At 41.5% G+C, this 20381-nt stretch overlaps 1 protein-coding gene across 2 annotated transcripts; it reads left to right on the top strand.

Moving 5' to 3' along the window:
- The first annotated feature begins 226 nt into the window (after positions 1-226).
- LOC140310285 (BICD family-like cargo adapter 1) lies at positions 227-17092 on the top strand. 2 transcript variants are annotated; one of them, XR_011916428.1, is made up of 11 exons: positions 227-1016; positions 2026-2241; positions 8896-9012; positions 12103-12249; positions 12443-12622; positions 12712-12930; positions 13836-13979; positions 14383-14513; positions 15427-15547; positions 15929-16042; positions 17004-17092. XR_011916428.1 is itself a non-coding variant. In XM_072388555.1 (10 exons), exons 1-10 carry the CDS (start codon positions 696-698, stop codon positions 15977-15979), a joined length of 1647 nt encoding a protein of 548 aa, XP_072244656.1. In that variant the 5' UTR covers positions 227-695; the 3' UTR covers positions 15980-16336. The 2 variants fall into 2 exon arrangements, 1 of the variants encoding a protein (XP_072244656.1); XM_072388555.1 differs by lacking the exon at positions 17004-17092 and having other exon boundaries at positions 15929-16336.
- The last annotated feature ends 3289 nt before the right edge of the window (positions 17093-20381 follow it).

Here is a 20381-nt window from a genome sequence, read left to right on the forward strand (position 1 = left end):
ACAGTTTCTTGGTGCGTCACTTGAGGCAATAGTCTGCCCTTATTTTTATCTCCTCACGTGCCCATTTTACTGGATGCCACAGACATTGGTGAGACTCACCAAAATATGGCGCTATCATTTTCAACCAATCAACTGGCTTCTTGTAACGGGTTTCAGATGCCGTCACTGCCGTGGCGGGAACGCGCATTGAAGAAGGGAAAGAGGTTGAGAAGGCATCGGGATCGCGCTTATCGTGTTTGGCTGGCAAGTACCGTTGGTGTAACGAGCTCATCATTATGGGGGATCCAGGACCCCGAGACGGGATGAACCCTCACCGACCGATAGCTACGAAGAGCTCATGCAGGCGGTTTATACCGGGATAGAGACTAATTTCGCGTGTCCAGCAATAAGCAGCTAGTGAGACATCTGCAGAAGGAGGTGGTGTTTGCTGGGATTCAATCAGAGCCAGAGTCACTGCCTGCAGGTTAACGAGGCAAGGTTAACGTGAGGGAACAGGGGAGTCTACAGATTACTGTCTTAACTGAATCTGGCTTTGACTTCAGAGAAAATGGATAGATGGTCCGGGCAGCCCAACCCAGCCGGAGCAGGGTGGGCTCATCCGGTGTGAAGTCAGTCGGCTCTCATCTGTTGACTTCTGCTTAGACCTGCAGACGTCCGCCGTGGTTTCAGCACCACTAGAGCTGGACAGCGACTGCATGGAGCCGCGGACGAGCCCTGTCGCCCAGGAGCCCGGCGGCTTTCAGGGTCATCCGCTGCGACAAGCCGGCTCCGGAGGCCTCGGCATGGCCTTGGAGGAAGAACTGGCCATGATCACCGGGGAGCAGGGAGACGAGGAGGAGCTGACGGACCTAGAGACACCTGCAGAGGGGCACAACACAGACCTGCTGCTGCTCTTCCGCCAAAAAGAAAAAGACTTGGTTCTTGCTGCTAAACTCGGCAAAGCTTTGCTTGAGAGAAACCAAGACTTGACCAAGCAATATGAGAAGATGCACAAAGATCTCAACGAGAAATTAGAGGTAAGTGAGGAAAAAGAAAGTCTCTCTCTGGCTTGAGCTGAAAATATCAAAATCTCATCGTCAAATTTAGGCCTTCGGGATTTAAACTAACACAAGGGGCTGTAACAAATTGTACCTGATGCTCTATCAGCTGGAAGAAAAAGTTACACGGCATAAACTGAAGGTGTTGGCCAACAGGTTTATTTTATATACAATAAATAGCCATGTTAAAACCAGGAAGCACAGTTTGAGAGTTATTTCAAAAGACATGTTGACAATGAAGGCTGAGCTTCACAAGATGTGGCCTTATAAAAGCCTCAAAGACTTATCTCGTGGCTGTCCAGGGCCTAATGTATCTGCGAGACATCTGTTCAGCCCTTTGATCCATATTTATACTTCTGCTGGAGCTCAGAGAAATAAGCTGTATACTGTAAGTTTTCTGGATGCACCGTTCTAACGGTGCCTGACATCGTTTTGTTGTCTTGTTTTGATTCTCTTTGAGCCTTCTTTATGTGCTGGCCTTTATCCAAAGAGGAAAATAGTGGCTACACGGATGCCAGCTGGTTTAGCCTTCGACTTAATCATAACAACAACTCCCATCCAAGCTCTGGGGCCGCTAGTGGTGCATTGCCTCTGTTCCCTGTTTATTGCAGTTTAGAGAGAGAGAGAGAAGCTCTTAATCGTCTCAACTGTCTCTTCAGAAATGAGGGAACTAATAGATCACAAAGCACCATTCTGTGTTTTCATTTTGTTTGATCAATTACAAATTACTTTCTGCACTTTGTGGCTGGTTTTGTAATAAACAGAGTTTATGAACACTCTTTCAGGTTAATGTGAATAGTTTTCATGTTTATGGTTCACTACACCAAATATTATTCAAACAGCATTGCAATAACAGTTTTCTAATGATATAGAGGTAGCTTTCCCCTAAATACCAGAGTGTCAATGACACGCCTTTATTCATTTAATGGATAACTGTGTTCTGAGATTTGTTCAGATTTTAATGTTATCTCCTCTCATCCACACCCAGCACCTGGAGCAAGAGAAGCATGAGCTGCGAAGGCGTTTGGAAAGTCGAGAAGGGGAATGGGAGGGCCGCGTGGCCGAGCTGGAGACCGACGTCCAGCAGCTGCAGGGTGAGCTGGAGCAGCACCAGGTCCAACTGAGAGAGGCCGACAGGGACAAGTCCAAGGCCATCAGCGAGCTCTCAGAACAGAACCATAGACTACTAGAGCAACTCAGCAGGGTGAGGGGCAGAGTCTGTTCGTATCTATGTGTTTGTGTTTATATGTGGGCTTAAGATGTGCTGCCTTAGGCCACCTGGGCTATCCTGCAAGGAAGATTTAATTAGTCTGAGCTTTGAGTCATAGTGTCACATGGTCCTTAATGCTACTTTAAATGCCCCTCCACCCAACCTGAGCCAATTCAAGTTTGCCTGGCTGGCATGACACAAGGTGCTCAGCCAAGTGAGGATTCATCCTCCCTCAGGGTGGATCTCCTCCCGCTCATCATGTCTGTCTCCCCTCACCTGAATTATGCAAACTCATCAATATAAAAGTGGAGCTTCTGGGTCCTTTGTTGAATAATTCACAATGATTGGACTGCACACTTATGCAACAGCGCTCTGCATATTGATGCGTAATTTAAGTGCAGTTATTACGGACGGAAAAACGGTCCCATGTGAGATTCTGAGATAGATGGATGGACAGATTGATTGATACAAACAGCACTTGGAGTTAAGGTTAGAAGTTTAAGCCACTGTATATTCTCATTGGAGATACATGACATGAATCTGGGCGAATTGAAATTGGCTGTAGGAGAAGATTGATGGAACTGAGAGAGCTAACGTTTGTCACCACAGCAGATTAATCCCTTCTAAGGAGCTCAGCCCAACCTCTCTGTGCACCAAACAAGGATTCTTATTTCAGACAGAATGGTCGCCTGATAATATAACAGCTCTGCAACGGCATGTGCCTTTTTTTTAAGTTAGCTTATATTAATTGAATTGCTTTATCTAACCCTTAATGTCCTTCCATTTGATTGACAGGACTCCTTTGTCAAAGATTTGTTGAAGTGACCCATCTCTACCACTCGGATTAGGTTGCTATTTTTTCAGATTTTACATTAGGTGACAACTCAGCAATTTGTTACTGAACATTTACTCTTATTAATGTTGCCCCATGGAAATAAAAATAGAAAGTATGTAAACAGTTTACTGTTGCTTTTTTCCCCCTGTGGTCGTGAAGTTCTGTTGCCACAACCGTATAAAATGACTTTTTATGTCCTACTGTTAGTGTAATAGGAAGGAGCAGGAATGTGTCATGCTATCCAGCTTGCTTCCCCATAAAAAACAGTGCACAGAGGAATCACAGCACTGACTGTGGGTACCAAAGCAACATTTCATGATGCCCCAGAGCTATATACGCAAGCGTCTGACAAGGCTGCACAGATGCTTTGATAACCCAATCAGCGGTGTTGCCTGTGACGATGCTCATGTCGTGCGTGCTCACCTCCTGGGAGAGGATATGATCTGCTGCTCAGAGAGTAAAAAGGCTCGATGAGGTAGATTTTTAACCCCCGGTTTGCTGACGTGCTGAGCAGCTTCCTCTTCTCATCTTGATCAGATTAAATCAGCCAGTCTGTCCACAACACCACCATCTCACTGTAATCACCGACAGTGCAGGACAGTGCAGATGTAGACTGCCATAAAAGTAGGCACTTAGCATAATTAGACTGCATTTAATTAATTTGAAAGCTATTTGTAAGAATCTATAAAAACATTCACTGAGAGTGTTCTGTGTTTTGTTTCGGGGGGAATAACATATTTTGTGGTCTTTGTTCAGTGAAACCTAATTGAATGCATCGATCCACATCTCATGATTCAGTGTGTTGGGCAGAGGAGGAGAAACCTGCTGGGTAATACAGTAAATGAGGTCAGCCACAGTGCTCATGTTTTCTTTCATGGTATTCTTTTTTTCTTTGTCTTTCTTCCCTTCCTCTCCCTCTCTGCCTGAGCTCATTACTAAGCAATAGGCTATGACTAAGTAATATTAACTGTTGACTGAATGGAGGGAATGTGACTACCTCAAGGAAACCCTGCAGCAGTGTAGCCACCAGAGGCCTCCTGCTATTTTCATCAGCCCCTCCCGTTTCTCATAACTGTTTAAGTAGAACAATCTTATTATAATCAAAGTAATCCATTATGGTCTCCTGCTAACCCTGTTCATAAATATGGAATTATTGCACCTGGTCGTATGTGGTATGTAAGTGATGACAAGCTTTGTATTGTAGCTCTTCGACATGTATCCTGAAAGCCAGGACAGGAATATGGTACTGAGTAACCAGATCTACAACCTTTTAAGAATACTTTTAGAGCACATCCTTTCCCAAATCGGGCCCATTCATTCAGTTTTTAAAAAAGTGTCTTGTGTATGACAAGAGGAAAATCAGATTGTTTCAAAATCAGTTGTTGAGGAGAAATAAATTAACATTAAATAAGATAAGATAAAATAGAAGAAATTGGAAAACAGAAAAACAGAAAAAAGTGTTGCAGAGAGACTGAGTTGTGGTTGTATTGTCTCGCGTTTATCTTGTTTATTTCTTTCTGTGTTATATTTCCTGTGAAAGAAACACTTTAAAGCAACACCAGAGAAGTTTGGGAACCATGAAACTCACTTGTGCCTTGCTTTAAAGCACGTTGACTTTTGGTATGCATGTTCCCGGGCCTGACACCAGTTTGCTTTGTGTCCACTTGACATTTTTGTGGGCTTTTTGTGGCGTCTTTTTGGTCTCTCCAACATGACCAGAAATTAATATGTTTGGCTGTACATGTGTAGTGCTCACATGGAGATTTGTTTGCCAAATTCTACATTTTATTGACTTGTAAGTTCATTTTGGTGTTTATTTGTTTTATGAAAATGTATTTAGTTTAATTAATTTAGTTTATTATTATTATTGTTATTGAATTAATTGAGTTATGAATCAATCACAAATTTAGTTGTTGATTTATCTTCGTGAACTGATTTCCATGTAGCCAAAAAGGGGATGATTTTGATTTTAAAAGCTCAGTTCAGTTCTCAACAGGCTCTTCGATTGGCTGCACAGAGGTGACCTTGATAAAGCATGACACTTCACAGGAACTGATGTAAGGCGTGGGGTAAGACACAACACCTATGGGATTAGCTATAATCTATACTAATAGTCCTGCTGTGTGCATGAATTCAGGGAGTAAAGCTACTTCAATCCACACTCTAATTAACTGATGATTGTGGATTATTGAGATATTTGTGCAAAGAAAATTAAAAAATAAGAAAAAAAATATGCGTACCTTTGTTGTCACATCTCATTTGACTCATTTTATCCTGGGTTCACACAAATATCCCCCGTGGTTATTTTTCTCCTAGTGTGCTGACATATCTGAGAGAATATTCCAACAGCAGTTGATGAATACATGCATTTTATCCAACACACTGAATACACTTTGTAATTTATCCAGGAGGTGGTGTATGCATTATTCTCCTCGGGCCTAATCTGATCAGAGTGGACCAGCAGGAAGGGGACCTTTCTGTAATGACATTACCTCACAAGCCCTGAGAAGGCCAGACATGCATTGACTCCAGCAGCAAGTGTCTACATGCTTTATGGCCGTGGTCAATTTTACTGAATTGACAGAATTATGCACTGTCAGCAGCCTCCAGTGAGTCATCACTTTTGTTTATGTGAGGCTGTAGAGGAAGAGTAATTTGAGTTTTTGCTATCAACAACAACTGTGAATATTTTTAAATGGCGACATGAAGAATGGATCGAAGAATTAATCTTTTCTCACGTGAAAGTGTCATGCCACCTGATGTTGAACTCACGGGGCATCTGTCCATCCATTTGCACACAATGCCGCATCCCATCAGTGCAAAGCGCTACTCGTGTAACCAGATTTGATCATGGGGTGTCCCAACCTTCGAAGGTTGAGGCCAGGCAGCGCTCTGTGCTCTGTAAAAGTGACTCAGGAAAATACCAGAAGCACTAAATCACAAATTGCCGCCCCACCAATCCCACTTCTTCCTGGTTGCTATGACAACTGGAGTGACATGCAAATTAAACTCCATGTGTTGTTACCATGGGAATGCGCTGCACATAAGGGACACAGTTCGATGCAGGGTTGCTCTACCTAAGGCCCTTGAAGCATCCGAGTCCCGTCCAGCAGCCTTGGAGCGAATCAGACATCAGAGTGTAAAAGAAAAAAACATGACTCGTCTCTTTACTGTGCTCCGGATTCTGTCACAGCAGTCTGCATTTTTGTCCTTTCGTGCTTGTAATCTGGGATCTGTGGAATTTATGTGCAGATTAAGTGACTGCCCGCCAGTCTGTGATCATTTCTGTTGCTTTCCAGCATGACTTCAAATCTGTCATCTTATTGGGACAGTGGGTCAGAGTGGCGTTCCCACTGTGACCTGACCTGCTGCTGCACTGCCTTCTGCTAACTGCACATCTGATTCCAGCAGAAAAATAACAGCAAATCCACATCTGGCTCTCTAACTGAATGCAGATTAAGAGACATGAGCTCAGAGGGATACAAACTGTGACTAAATTTTACTCTTTGTCCAGAGTTGCATTTTTAACAGAGTTCTCACATTTCTCTCTTAGAGGATCGTGCTGACACCACATTTTTTCCTAGCCTTCTGATTTAATCACAGTTGTTTGAAATGACATACTGTGTGAAATGACGTGTACTGTGTTGACAGAACCAATTGTCCAAGTGCTGTGAGGAACTGATGAAATGAGGAGGGACGGCCAATAACCAGAAGGTTGGTGGTCCGATTCCCACTCTCGCCACTCAAAGATTGGTGAAACTGACATCTGGAGGGGATGTCAGTCCACCTCCTTGCCGTGGCTGAGAGGTCAGCAAGGCACCGTACTCCCATGCTCCCCAGGCGCTGTGAATGGCTGCCCACCGCTCCAGTGTATGCCATCTGTCTCTATAAGTGTGTGATGTGTGCATGTGTGTGTTCAACAGGTGCCAAGTTGGATGGGTTAAAAGCGGAGGAGTAATTTTGTGTATTTCATACAGTGTACATGACAATAAATCTGATCTTAAAAGCAAGATGGTGGATGGGACGTAACCTCTCCGTACAACCTGTGGGAAGGTGAAGTTGGACCTTCTAACCCCACCCATTCAACTCATTTGTCATGTTACACTGGGTTCCACGACCTCAAACCTGACAAACTGGATGTAGGCAGAGTAGGATATGGAAGGAGGTTAGATAGTCCAACAGTTGGGAATGGGTGGGGTCAAATGTATTCATGGCTCCCCATTCACTGAATGAGTAATAAAAGTTGGCTTTAATAACTGCTGGAGTGGGACTTTAACTATGATATGTAAAGCAGCGAGGACTTTCTGTTGCATTTAACCAGCTTTAAGGAGCTTTTTTTTTATCTTTCTATCATCACCCAGGTTTATTAATCAGTTGTTGTACATCTACTTGATGTAAACTAATGTCATGCTACTGAGTCATTACTCTGATAGTGTAAACTCAATTGGTTCAAAGCAAACAATTTGTAGATGTTATTTGTGATCTAATGCGTATATGGGGAAGAGATTTAATTTTCCACAGTGGTGGAAATTATATAACCATATTATTATAATTGCACTTTGACAAAATTAACTTGTCCATTTTATTGTTGTCATAAGTAGGCGGAGAGGTCATCTGCGTGGGTTTGTGTGATCTAGGTGCTTACTTTTCCTCCTAAAAACATGCATGTTAGGTTGACTGGTGATTTTAATTTACTGCAGGTATGTGTACGAGTGTGCAAGATTGTCTTTTTCTGTGATAGACTGGCAACCCATCAAGGTATGTGCCCCGCTTCTTGCCCAGTGACAGCTGGGATAGGCTCCAGCCCTACAAAACACTGAACATAAAACTGGTTAAGAGAATGAGTGAATGTAATTGCCATATAGTCAATGCATTTAGAGTGAATATATGTCCTTTGCACAGGAAGGAGTAAAGATATGCTGCATATACTTTCTCCACCTGTAACAGAAACATTAGGGCTACAACAGAGCAGTGACTTTGCTCCCATGGTGCAGCATTGTTAGTTACTGCTCTGAGTGGAGCCTCAGGAGGATGAAGCTGAGACAGCCATCGTGCACTTTCTTGGGACTCCCTGGTGAAAAACAGGCAGCAACTAGAAGCAGTTTGACCAAAGGACTGAAATGAACTGAAGTGGGCTAATGCATCCACATGGCAGATCTTTCAGAGTTTCTAAGAGAGCTGCAGGGGGGTGTAGTGCCACCTAGAGGGTGTAATTCATACTGATGCAGGCAGTCACCATGGTTCTCACTCTGCTCCGTTTGAGTAAAGGATAAGTCATGAGAAAATTCAAATTTCAAGGAAAGATTTTTGGACATGTATACAATTACTACTGCTGTTGCCATGGCTGTCACCTTCCTGAGTGCAGCGTTATGGTAATGATACTCAGAGAGGCTCTGTGTGGCCTGATCCCACCTGTCCAATGAGCATTAGTGATGCACCGAGTGAGCTGCTGCTCTGGATCCCACAAATAAAGAGCAGATTATTTATGTTGGAGGTTTTTGACATGAGCTGTGTCGTTTGGGTTAAATGAAGCTTTTAGAAAATCAGCTATCAAATGCACCACTTAGAGGAACAGAGGAGTTGGTGCCAAAATCTGTAATAAATGCATATCCACATGTGTTACATTAGCTCTCAGACTCCAAGAGTCACAGCTTGGAGGGATACAGTGCAATTTTTATGAATGAACCCTAACAATGCAACACTTTATTAATATGTGTCCATGCCAGCAGGCGTTACGATGAAATCTAACTGTGGAGGATTTCTTTAAAGCAAACTGAATATCTGTTGTGTTTTGTCTATATGTCCTTGTACAGGCTGCAGAGGTGGAGAGGCAGCTGTCCACTCAGGTCCATTCATTACGAGATGACTTCAGGGAGAAGAGTATGTCTACAAGCCAGCACATGACACGACTAGAGACTCTACAGGCTGAGGTCAGCTGCTATCTGTACCATTTTCCCTGCATTCACCTCTTTTACATTCAAGTTGTAAAAAATTGAGTGTGCACAGCTTGAGCAGTTTCCCACTAAACGAAGAACCCAACAGAAAAGTTCAGTTGGGTACCTCTGATGTGCAAAAATGACTATGTCTGTTTGAAGCAGTTTGTGCTTCACCAAGTAGACCAAGGTGGGAAGCTAAAGCGAGATGCTCCAACTTTTAAAAGAAGAAATAACATTCTTAATCATAAATATGAAGTTGGATTCATAAGAAATAAAACACACATGTTTAATTTAGCATACTCTGGACTTTGGCTGCCTCAGTATTAGTTAATTTTGTATAACCTGAAGCTTGTGTGAGACAAATTTAAACAGTTTCTCAGCTGAGTTTATTTCTGAGAGAATCATTGAGAGAATGAAACAAAAATGTATTAATGTACAAAGAATTACAGCCACAGTTTTTCAGTGAAACTGAAATGAAATGCAAGGATTTTATTTTCTCCATCAAAGATAGAAAACATATCAAATGTTGAGCGCTATTAGTGTTTTATTTCATGACAAATAGAAGCTCGTTATGAATTTGTTGAAAACAAGTTGGGACAGGAACAACAAAAAGCTGGAAAAGCAGATAACAAATCATATTTCTCAACATAAAGTTGTAAAGACTTTGGATAGTCCATCCTCGAGAGTACCCTCAGTACCCCTCAGACAGCACTGCATTAAAAACAGATGATTCTGTCCTGAAATCACTTCATGGGCTCAGGAACACTTCCAGAAATCATCGTCAGTGAGCACAGTTCACCGTGCCATGAACAAATGCAGGTTGCTGCATACTGCATTCATCCATGCATCCAGCATGACTTTGTAACAGAAAAGTCTGGGTGTGGACTGACCCGCCTGCAGTCCAGAGCTTCCTGCAACTCAGTTTTAGTTTAGTTTTAGTTTATAATCGCTTGGAGATATGCGAAAAGGGATCGGACAGAACCCCCTTGTTATGATGTGTGGTAGGCAATGATGTAGAGGATCCACATGCAGATACAAGTGGCACCGGAGGTAGAAAAAACTCAGATTTATTCAAACAAAATGCGGCTGAGCCGGAACAAAACTAAATTGTGCAAAACAAAACCTAAGAACAGACAAAAAAACATAATTGAGCAGAAAAGGCAACGACAAGAATCTGACAAAGAATGAGGAAAACCAGGGACCTTAAGTACAGAGCATAATAAGCACAGATGAAGGGAGATGGAGCTAATGACCAGAACTGGAGGGAACTGAGGAAACTATAGAATAAAGATCAAGATCAGATACAGAACAAAAAACAGGAAAACTAACGTAGAATACTGAACCAGAAGAATAAATGATTAAGAGGAAAAAACACTAGAAATTCAAAAGGCAAAAACAATGGAAACACAAAATTAAAACCACAGATGATAAAAATACAGAACTACTAGAAAAACAGAATGCAAAACCACAAATTTGGACTTGGAGTCTACAGGCTGGTGCTGGGGCAGACAACACATCTTCCCTATAGAAGTTCCACAAAAGCTTAATTTCAGTCCCATGAGGACTCTCCTCTGCTTGGGCTTTGTTCTGGTATATCACGAACAGTAATACCACCGGTTCATCATGTATGTGCGTCCTCCACACGCTCTCACTCTGGTCACCTACTGATGGCGTGTTTACAGACCAGTGCTCCTTTATTTTGTTGGTTGCTCTTCAATAAGATCACTAACTCTCACTTTAAGGCCTCTGATAATACATTTTGCTTTCAAGGGTCAGTTTTCACTTTGGGCAAATATTTATTCTGTCAGATATTTCTCTGAAACTCTTATCTCCTTTTATCTGACTCTTAATGTCCCTCTTCACCCATTCCTCCCTGCCTCACCCTCCTTTCCTCTCGGTTGGAGCAGCAAGGGCTAGAAGTGAGTGCCTCCGCAATGCCGCATGTCGGCCAGATTGCATGCCGTGTGATGTGTGTAAAACAACAGAAACAAGGATTGCTCTGTTCCAGTATTTCCTCCTAAATTTGCAGTTCCTTCTCTGATGACAGAGGAAAATATTCTTATTTTATTCAGGTAGATTGTTGAATCTCATACTGACATGCAGTACTGGCTCAAAGTTTGACCTCTAGTGTCTTAAAATTTCAAAAACATCCATCTGAAATTCCTATTTTTTTTTATTTCACATCCTTGCTGCAATCCCTGTTTCCTGAGGTCGAGCATGAAAGACATACTGTATCAACAAAGCATGAGATGTTGTTGTGATGTCAGTTTGGTCAGGTATGACTATTTGGATGCGTGTTGAACTCGAGCACTGTGAGATAGCGGCTCAGATGTTCCCGTTGCTTCTCTTCAAAGCAGGGAGAAAACACCCAGACTGCAGAGCCTGCGCTATAATTGGGATAAAAGGCTACTGCTCTATATTTAGCTGGAATACTGCAATGTCTGGGTGCTCCCACTTTTCCAGCGCTTTGCCTTGATATGACATGTGCTGATGACTAATGGCTTTTTGGTCTATTTGTGTGAAAACAGAGACTACAGCAGCCCCAAAATACCCAAAAGCTGGCAGTGTCCATGTTCACATGGAAGTGAAAAACAACTGATCTACTTGTAAAAGCTCCGATGCTGAAGTAGGTTACCAGATGTGGGTCAGGAATAAAAATGAACAAGAAGTGATGTTTGTTTAATGGGAAAGCTGCTCAGGCAGCACAAGGGAAAACAGTTTGTTTCGTTGTTGCAGCGCCAGCCTTTAGAAGAAGGCCGTGGCGCTGGCAGGGTAATGAGCAGGCTGATATCAAGCTTTGTATAGATGCTTAAGAATCACATTCCTGAGGACGAGGGTGGCATTTCACACCCACACTCGTGCTAGGCAACAAACATTCTTTAGACGAGTGGGAGTGCTTTTTAATCTTGTGTAAGAGCCCTGCTTGCTTCAGAGTCAGGAAAACAACCAAATTTAGCCTCTAATCAGGTCCATGGCTGCACGTATGATTACTACAGTGCAGGAAATCTGAACAATCAAGTTTCTCCACTTAATGCTCATCTCCCGCAGCACAGCAGCTAAACCAGTGCTCTTTTGACATCTTAGATTAAAATGCTGTCGGAGAGGAAGATGGAGCTGGAGCGTCGGGTGCACGCCGTGCTCGAGGAAAATGAGCTGCTGCAGAATACAGTGGACGACCTCCGAGAGAGGACGCTGGTGCTGGAGAAACAGTGCCATGAGAAGGATATTCAGGTATGACATATGAAAGGACTCTTAAAGCTCTTAGGGTGAATATTACCCCTGTAGGTTATAGATATTGTGAGAACAATCTCTTCTAAATAGTTATTTTTGTGTACTGTCACAACAATTTGTCCTCAAACAAAGTCAACAGGTTATTTGACTATAAACTAATGAGCCCCAGTTTTAACTGCACGGTTGTGTCCAGTTGCGACAGAGCCAATTGGAGCTCCAGGAAGTCCAGGTGTCCCACAGACAGCTGACGGTTCGGCTGGCAGAGCTGACAGAGGAGCACAGTCTCCAAACTATCACCCCCCACCCATCCAGCCTGCTGTGTGAGATAGAGCAGTGCATGGAGCAGGAGGAGCAGGAGCAGGAGAGGGAACAGGTAGTTCTAACACTCAGTGTTATTAAACCTTCTGGGAGATGGATGGATCACTAATAACACAAACCTTCTCCTATTACCCGAATGTATAGCTACGACTCCAACTATGGGAGGCCTACTGTGAAGTTCGCTCGCTCTGCTCTCATCTACGGGGAAACGACGTCACAGACTCAGCACTGTCCACTGACTCTTCCATGGACGAATCCTCAGAGACGTCCTCAGTCAAGGATGTGCCTACTGGGAGCCTCCACACCAGCCTGTTGGAGCTACGGAGGCTAACACAGAATCTGCTGGATGGCAATGAGTCTACGGTAACAGACAGTTAGACTGATATTTTGTACTAATTTAAGAAATATGAGGGGTCCAGTAACTTCTATTTAATTTCTGGGTAGCACCTATGGGTTTGAAATTAGTTTGTAGCTTTACGGATCACATTTCCATCTTTGGCTGTGTTCCCTGCAAATATACAGTTCATGAAAGTCTTGAGTCTATCAATAACTGAAATAAGTGCCCCTCTTGCTGTGTCTGCTGTGCTGCTATGTGGATATTCATATTGAAAATTGAAAGTAACAAACACAAATCAGCTATTTGTCTCCGCAAACGTTGCATTGTGCCAACCTGAAAACCTTCAGCTTTCATGAGTTCACACAAAATTAAAATTGTAGAAAATAAATAACTTTAGGCATTCAATAATCAAAGCAACACTAGAGACGTTTGTGAACCTTAAAACTATGTGCTTTTTATATTTTTTAAAGTATATTGACTTCTGTTTTGCACATTCCTGGGCCTGAAACTGCCCTGGAGCACCCCAGGGGGCTGAGATACAGCAGTTCACGACTTTGGTTTCCAGCCCCATACCACGATGTTTTGGTTCATGCTGGTTCGACATTTTTGTGGGCTTTTGATGGCGTCTTTGTGGCCTCTACAAAATGACAAAAAAATAATATGTGTGGCTGTACATTTGTAGGCCTCACACTAAGATTTGTTCATGTGACAGTGGTGTTACATCCTACAACTGTAGGGGGAGTCAAAGAGCAAGAAAAGTCTCTCTTTGTTCAAAGTTGATATTTTTTTAAAAGTTAAAACACATTACCACAAACTTCTTATTTTTAAATCTGTGGGACTGTTTCAGAGAAATACTGTAACAAAATATGAGTTGTAACTCTACATCTCCTTTAAGTGTGTGTCCTAAAGAGGGTATTTTTGGTCTTGAAAGGGCTCAAGACGCAGCGATGAGGAGGCTTTGGAGGAGCAGGTGAGGAAACTGGGAGAAGAACTGCGGGAGGTCAGAGAGCTGTATGAAGCTGAGCAGGACAAAACACACAGCAATGGAGAGGAGCTACTGCAGCTGCATAACCAGGTACTAACTTCTGCTGTACAACCGGACATGTGAGATGTACGTGAGGAAAGACAGGAACCCTCACTGATTCTAGATCACATCCAATCTTTAGCGTCTCATGTCTAAGAATAGCACTTAGACGGCCCAGTGCAGCAGAGCCGGTGTCAGTTTGAAGCATGTTTTTTTGTAATGTAGGACATACATTCAACCTTGCCTTAATTGTGCCAGGACAGCCTGCTCTCTTGTCTTTAAATGCCATCTTACATGACTTATACAAAAACAAGGCCCGCAAACACTCGGCTCACCTCATCTCCAATTTAACTGGGTCACACATGAGCACTACTCCGTATAACACTGGCATTTGAGCCTGGAAGCAGTTTGGAATTAATAAAGCCTCTGTTTCACCCTCCTGTGCGACCTGTAGATGGCGCTGCTTTCCGTAGAGATGTGCTCTCTCCGGGAGGAGAACGAGCGGATGAGGACGATGGCTGAAGTCCGAGAACCCAGCGAGCAGCTCCAGAGTGCTATCAGAGACAGAGATGACGCCATAGCCAAGTAGGATTACTTAAAGGATTCCAATACGAACAGTACACTAATACAGTCAGTGTAAATAGGATAATAATAACCAACAGTGGTTCATTTTCACCTGTAATTAGATATGATACAATTCAAAATCTCGCAAGAGTCAAACGATAAAAGACACTTGTAATGTATTCTATTTTCCTGAAACAAGGAGGATTTAGATGATTTGCCACTTACCTGAATATCTGATCCCTCATTTTGAACCACCTTATCATGTTCGTGAGATGCCATATCATGAGCTAAATTGGCAAACCTTTTTGATTGGCAAACCAAAAACCATTACATTTAATATTTAGCTCTAACGGTGCTAACACAAATGTACGTATTCAGAGATTTCTGTGAATCTTTTAATGGTATTATGTACCTTGCATGATGACATCCCCCAATTATAAGCTTATTTTTCTTTTTTCTTGGTGAGACACATCATTATTGAATTATTTATTGCTTTACCCCCACAGTATTTCAAAGAGTAGTGAACCACACCCTATCTTTATTTCTAAAATGCTTCTGAATGCTCTTTTATACTGAATTATGTTATTAACTTGTTACCAGTTAGCCTTAATAGTTGTGAGATGATCCACTAAACAGATTTTATTTGTTCAGTCTTTTCTAAAAATGGGCTGCTTCTACCAAATATTTTTTAATAACTATTTCAAGAAAACTATAAAAATATATCAGTTTTAGCATTTAATACCCTGTTTTATTTGCAGGATATTGTCTATTACAGTTTTATTTGCAAGTAAGTATAGGGTTCCAGTGATCTTTGAATAATTAGATTCCGCATTTATATTTAAAAGAGCATCCCAACTTTTTAGAGAACAGACTTAGGCTCTGGTATTCGCCTTGTAAATGTGACCAAAAGTTTCGGTGACTGTGTGTTCTGCAGGAAGAAAGCAGTGGAATTGGAGCTGGCCAAATGTAAAATAGACATAATGTCTCTGAACAGCCAGCTGCTGGATGCCATCCAGCAGAAGCTCAACTTGTCGCAGCAGCTGGAGGCTTGGCAGGTGAGTCAAAGGGCTAAAAGCAGCATAAAACTATGTCTTTAGTATAGTGGAGAAGTCTTATTTATGAGTTTTTGTCATTAGCATATTGGCTATGTATATGATGTTTAAACTGCTCTTGATCAGATGGCTTTGAATGTTATTTACTATAAGAATTGAATTGCAAGAGCAGTTTGTCCACTGTGTTTTCCTTTCCTGTAACCTGTAACTTGCATTCACATTAAACCACTAATTTATCTGCTAAGGGGGGCAAAAGCTTGTCTGTACTGAGTGACAGTTTGCAAACATATAACATATCTTTGAGGATACTGTGTGTGAGTTCCCTCCATCCCCTCCCTCATCTGTAACAAGCAGCTCTTTCCTTTCTCGTCTCCCTGCCCACAGTTTGCCTCCTCAGGGCTCTTTACTGTTTGGCTCTTGTGGTTTCTGATCTAGTGGCCTTTCTCAGCTTCAGTACCACCCTCTCTCCCCTGTGGTACCCCCCCTCCTGCCTTAGAGGTGAGCCCTAAGCTGCCCATCCCGTCATTTTACTCTGCTTTAACCTGACCATGCCATGCTGAGTCATTACATGCGGTTAACTGACTCGAGAGAAATGCTCATCCTAGCTCTCATCTCTCTGTCTGTAAACTATCAACCAGCACAGAGAACCATCAAAACCCACCTCCTTTTCTGACCACCTGTCTCTTTCTCCGCTCCACATGCGCCTTTATTACTTTTAGGAGGAGATTGGTCCACTGGTCAGGTTGTCTGTTGACAGATAAGAGCGTGGAAGTAAGATTTATTTTTTCTAATACTGAGGATTTTTTTTTTTTTTTTTAATCAGACATCACAGTTGTTTCTAAGTTCCTCCAGCAGCTTGTCGGAGCCCTCTGGTGGTGTTACCCATCAACAACTATTAACAATAAAGATGGCAACTTAGTTTTTAATTTAAGTTCAGTTATTTTTGTTTAATTTAGAATAACAGTTTCCTCTTCCTGGGCTCAAAAATTCAACCTTGATAGTTAATGATGGGTTGAGCCATGGAGCAAAATATAATTAGTTGAAACAGTGTAATATAAAGATAATTACACAGAAAAAAAGAGGACAATCCCTTCTGCTGGATTCTTCAGAGTATCCACACATATCTTACGGTATGCAGCAAATTACAGGATGATACACCTTGAAAATATGTTGACTTGTTCTTATAATTTAGAACAGTACATTATTTTTTCATCATATTTAAGGCTGAATGACTGAGGCCTCAGAATTTCAGAGTACTTTTTAATTTTTTACTTACTAATTCCTCAGCAGTACTAAATAAAGTTAGATTTATCACTGCGGTGTCTCTGTAATTACTATTTAACAGATAACTTGATCAGCATGTCTGATCTCCCCTGAACTTCTCACATCTCCCCGCCTCACCCCTCTTTGTGTCCATTCTCTCTGGTTTTTCTCTCATTTACTTTGCTGTCTTCTTTAGGATGATATGCACAGAGTGATTGACCAGCAGTTGATGGACAAGCACCAGGACGAGTGGTGCTCCGCCCATACTTCCCTGTCAGCAGGTTCGTCAAAGAGTCAGTCCTCAAGACGAGCTCGCCACATCTCTGACCGGGATAAGAGACTTTTTTCTTTTTTCAAAAAGAACTGAGCCCTGTCTGACGGACCCTGAGCACAGCAGACACACAGAGACAGATGGGAGGTGAGGCACAAGGAGGGAGTGGCATCTCGGTACGGGGGTAACAGCACAGCCAAAGATAGGCAGTGGCCAAGGCTGAGGTTTGGAGGGTGGGGGTCATTTTGCACTTTATCTGTCACGTTACTCCTTACTGATTAACTGGTGGCTGATGACAATGAATGAAGTAAAATGAGCAGGACTTCCCCAGAGGCTTTGGCTTCAGCACCTCTAATAGAGCGCTTTTGGACTAATAGAACATGACAGGGTCACAAAGTTTACCTCCACAGAGGAAGGTTTCCTTGCAGTGCCTAAACCCGTCTCTACAAACCCACTGCCAACTCTGTAGAGATGGAATACAATGTACAGTTACTGTATGCATCACAGTTATCAGGCCAAGGAGTCTGGGGAAAGACATAAGGGAATTTGCAGGATCATGGAAAAAATTTAAATTTCGAATAGAAGAAGAGAGCTGATGAGACATGACATTAGAAGGATGGTAACTATCCTCAGAATACACAGCAACAATGCTGTGCTCATGTGATCTCTCAGGTTTATTCATTTGTCCAGGAGAACATGAAGCACCAGCTTAATGTTTTAGGACCATGGTGTACAATATATCTGACAGATGTGAATTGTGAAATGAAAGTTAATTTAACATATAATCAAAGTGGAGCCAAAGGAAAAAAAACACTTACTGATTCAGCATGTACTACTGCATGAAGACATGCAAGAGACATTTAAGAGATGCACTTTATACATATTAATATCTTTATAAATACAGTTAAACAAATAACTTCAACTGAGCCCTGAATAACGTTTTAGCTAGTTGTTTTAGTTGCAACTTTACATTGAATATTGGCCTTAAAATATGGACCTTGGCCAGACATACAACTCTAAATTACCGTGCTCACTGGATGTGTTAATGTTTAACTGCAAACACCTCTTAATGCATTTTCAGCTAGTTAAATTAGCACCTACTCAGCAAATATTAATAGCACAGCTTTTAGAATATTAATGTTTAACTTGAAACCTAATATCAAGATCAAAGCTGAATTATAGCTGAATTATATACTTCCCATAATGCTTCTTTAGTCTTTGAATTATATTTCTCCAGGTATATAAATGATCATGTCTGTTATCTTCCAAAATCCAGGTCTGCAACACAGTTTCTTCTTGCCCAAGTTTAGATAACCCTGATGACATAATCTTGGTTATTATACTCATGTAAATGAGGTTTAAGCTTGAACAAAACAATGGAATCCCTAAATTATAAGAATGTATTAAAACCAGCACTTTTTAAGCGGAACCAGTGTTGTAGTGAACTCTACGAGGCCTTCATGTTCATCTCTGACTGCTGAATAAACCTTTGGGTGGCTGAACTTATTGACACTGTCTGTGCAGGTATTATTATTTTTCTACAGTTCACATTATAGTAATCATTTTTGGAGGAAAAAGGCACTGTCCAAAATTGTCTCTGTGATGTCAGTCATCTTCCTAGTTGACCAAATTTTCACAAAACGTTTACATCAGCTTGAGATGGAGGCAGAACTATGTTGAATGCTCAACAGTTAACGATTGACCACTTCAGTGTCATGTTCAAAGGCATGTCAGTGTACAGCAAACTTCCTTTGCAGAGGTCAACATCTGCTGCAATGCTTTGCATTCACTCCTAATAGAAAAGCTCTACCTCCATTCTCATTGCTTCAATACTTCACGGGCACTTTGATTTCCTAGCTGGCGGGCTTCCATTTTTGGTGATATATCTGTGACTTCATTGGTAAACCAGTATGTGTCAACCTCAAACGTTTGAGTGTGAATGATTTTCAGTGTGGCACAGTGATGTCTGTCTGTGTTTGAACTCATGTCCACTGCAGCTGTGCAAACCTATGCAGATGTCTTCATGTCATCTCAGCTGGTTGTTGGGAAGGATCAACCCAAAGAATGATTTTTATAAAAAGACAAACAGGTTTGGATGAAATCGATATATTTATAAGAAAAAAAGCATAACTTTTGAATGAAAATCTTTTTTGTAGAAAGAATATTACCGGTAAAATGTTATTTGTAGGCTTGTCTTTCATGTCTGTCCTAACAGTGAGGAGGGATTCCACTGGTAGGTTGGACATTATCCCTTCTATTTATGTATCTGTGTATGTTTAATTTTCTTAATTTTCTTTTTCTTTTCTTTCTTTTTCTGGTCTGGAATGACATTCAGCTGAACTGGGAAAGATATTTCTGAGTCAATTAAGTTCAAGCCAAATTATTTACAAATGTGGCACAATTTTCTGGAAGACCACAATAAGCCAAATCAATAATAATGTATTATGAGTTTGGGAGTTCCTTTATGGTAAATTCACATACAGCTCAGTCCAGTTAACAATTAAAGGCAGCACACTCTGATGAGTCACCCTTTTTAAATGGTTTACGAAACAATTAAGACAACAAAAAAAATCAACTGTCATATTGTTTAGGTTAGTTAAGGCCTATAGGTATTCATTGCTAACCCTCATATGAACCTATGAGGTTTAGCAAGTAGCAAAGTAGTGAAAAATCCCTTCTGTGGATGTATTACAAATTATGCTTATTCGCTTTCTGGCTATGAATTTAATTAGAAAATTGATATCATTCTTTGTATAAAATCATATATAAGCCCTTTGTAGAACAAGCCGCTAGTTACCTTAGCTTAACAGAAACAGCAAGTTAGCTGAGCTTAACAGAAACATGGGGAAGTTATTCAAGTTGATGGGTCTGTCTGTCAACTTCAGCGCCTCTAAAGCTCACCTATGTTTAGTTTCTTCTAGAACTTCTCGATTGTTAAACCATTTATGTATCCATCTGCAAGTTACCAAGAAATAGCTAGCCTGATAGATCCAAGCTAGCTGTTTCCCAGGTTTTTGTGCTAAGCTAAGTTAGCGAGCTGTTGTTAGCCTTACATTACATTACTAACTGAAAGCAAAAATTTACAAAAATGTAGAGCTATTCTTTTATTAGGCAAGAATACAGGGCATCAGATATCAAGCAAGCTGTTATAAGCGGTGAGTAGTTTCTCACACTCAAGAAGTGAAATAGATCATTTGTTGATATATAGCCTATTAATAACTCACTTAATAAGAGCTTTTTCAAAGAGTGATGAACGTGAATTTGAAAGTAAGTCAATAGTTTCCTCCATTTTTTTAGGTTAGA

Source organism: Leuresthes tenuis, unplaced genomic scaffold, assembly GCF_036924035.1.
Source record: "Leuresthes tenuis unplaced genomic scaffold, fLeuTen1.0.hap1 SCAF_6, whole genome shotgun sequence".
In the NCBI taxonomy this organism is placed as follows: domain Eukaryota; kingdom Metazoa; phylum Chordata; class Actinopteri; order Atheriniformes; family Atherinopsidae; genus Leuresthes; species Leuresthes tenuis.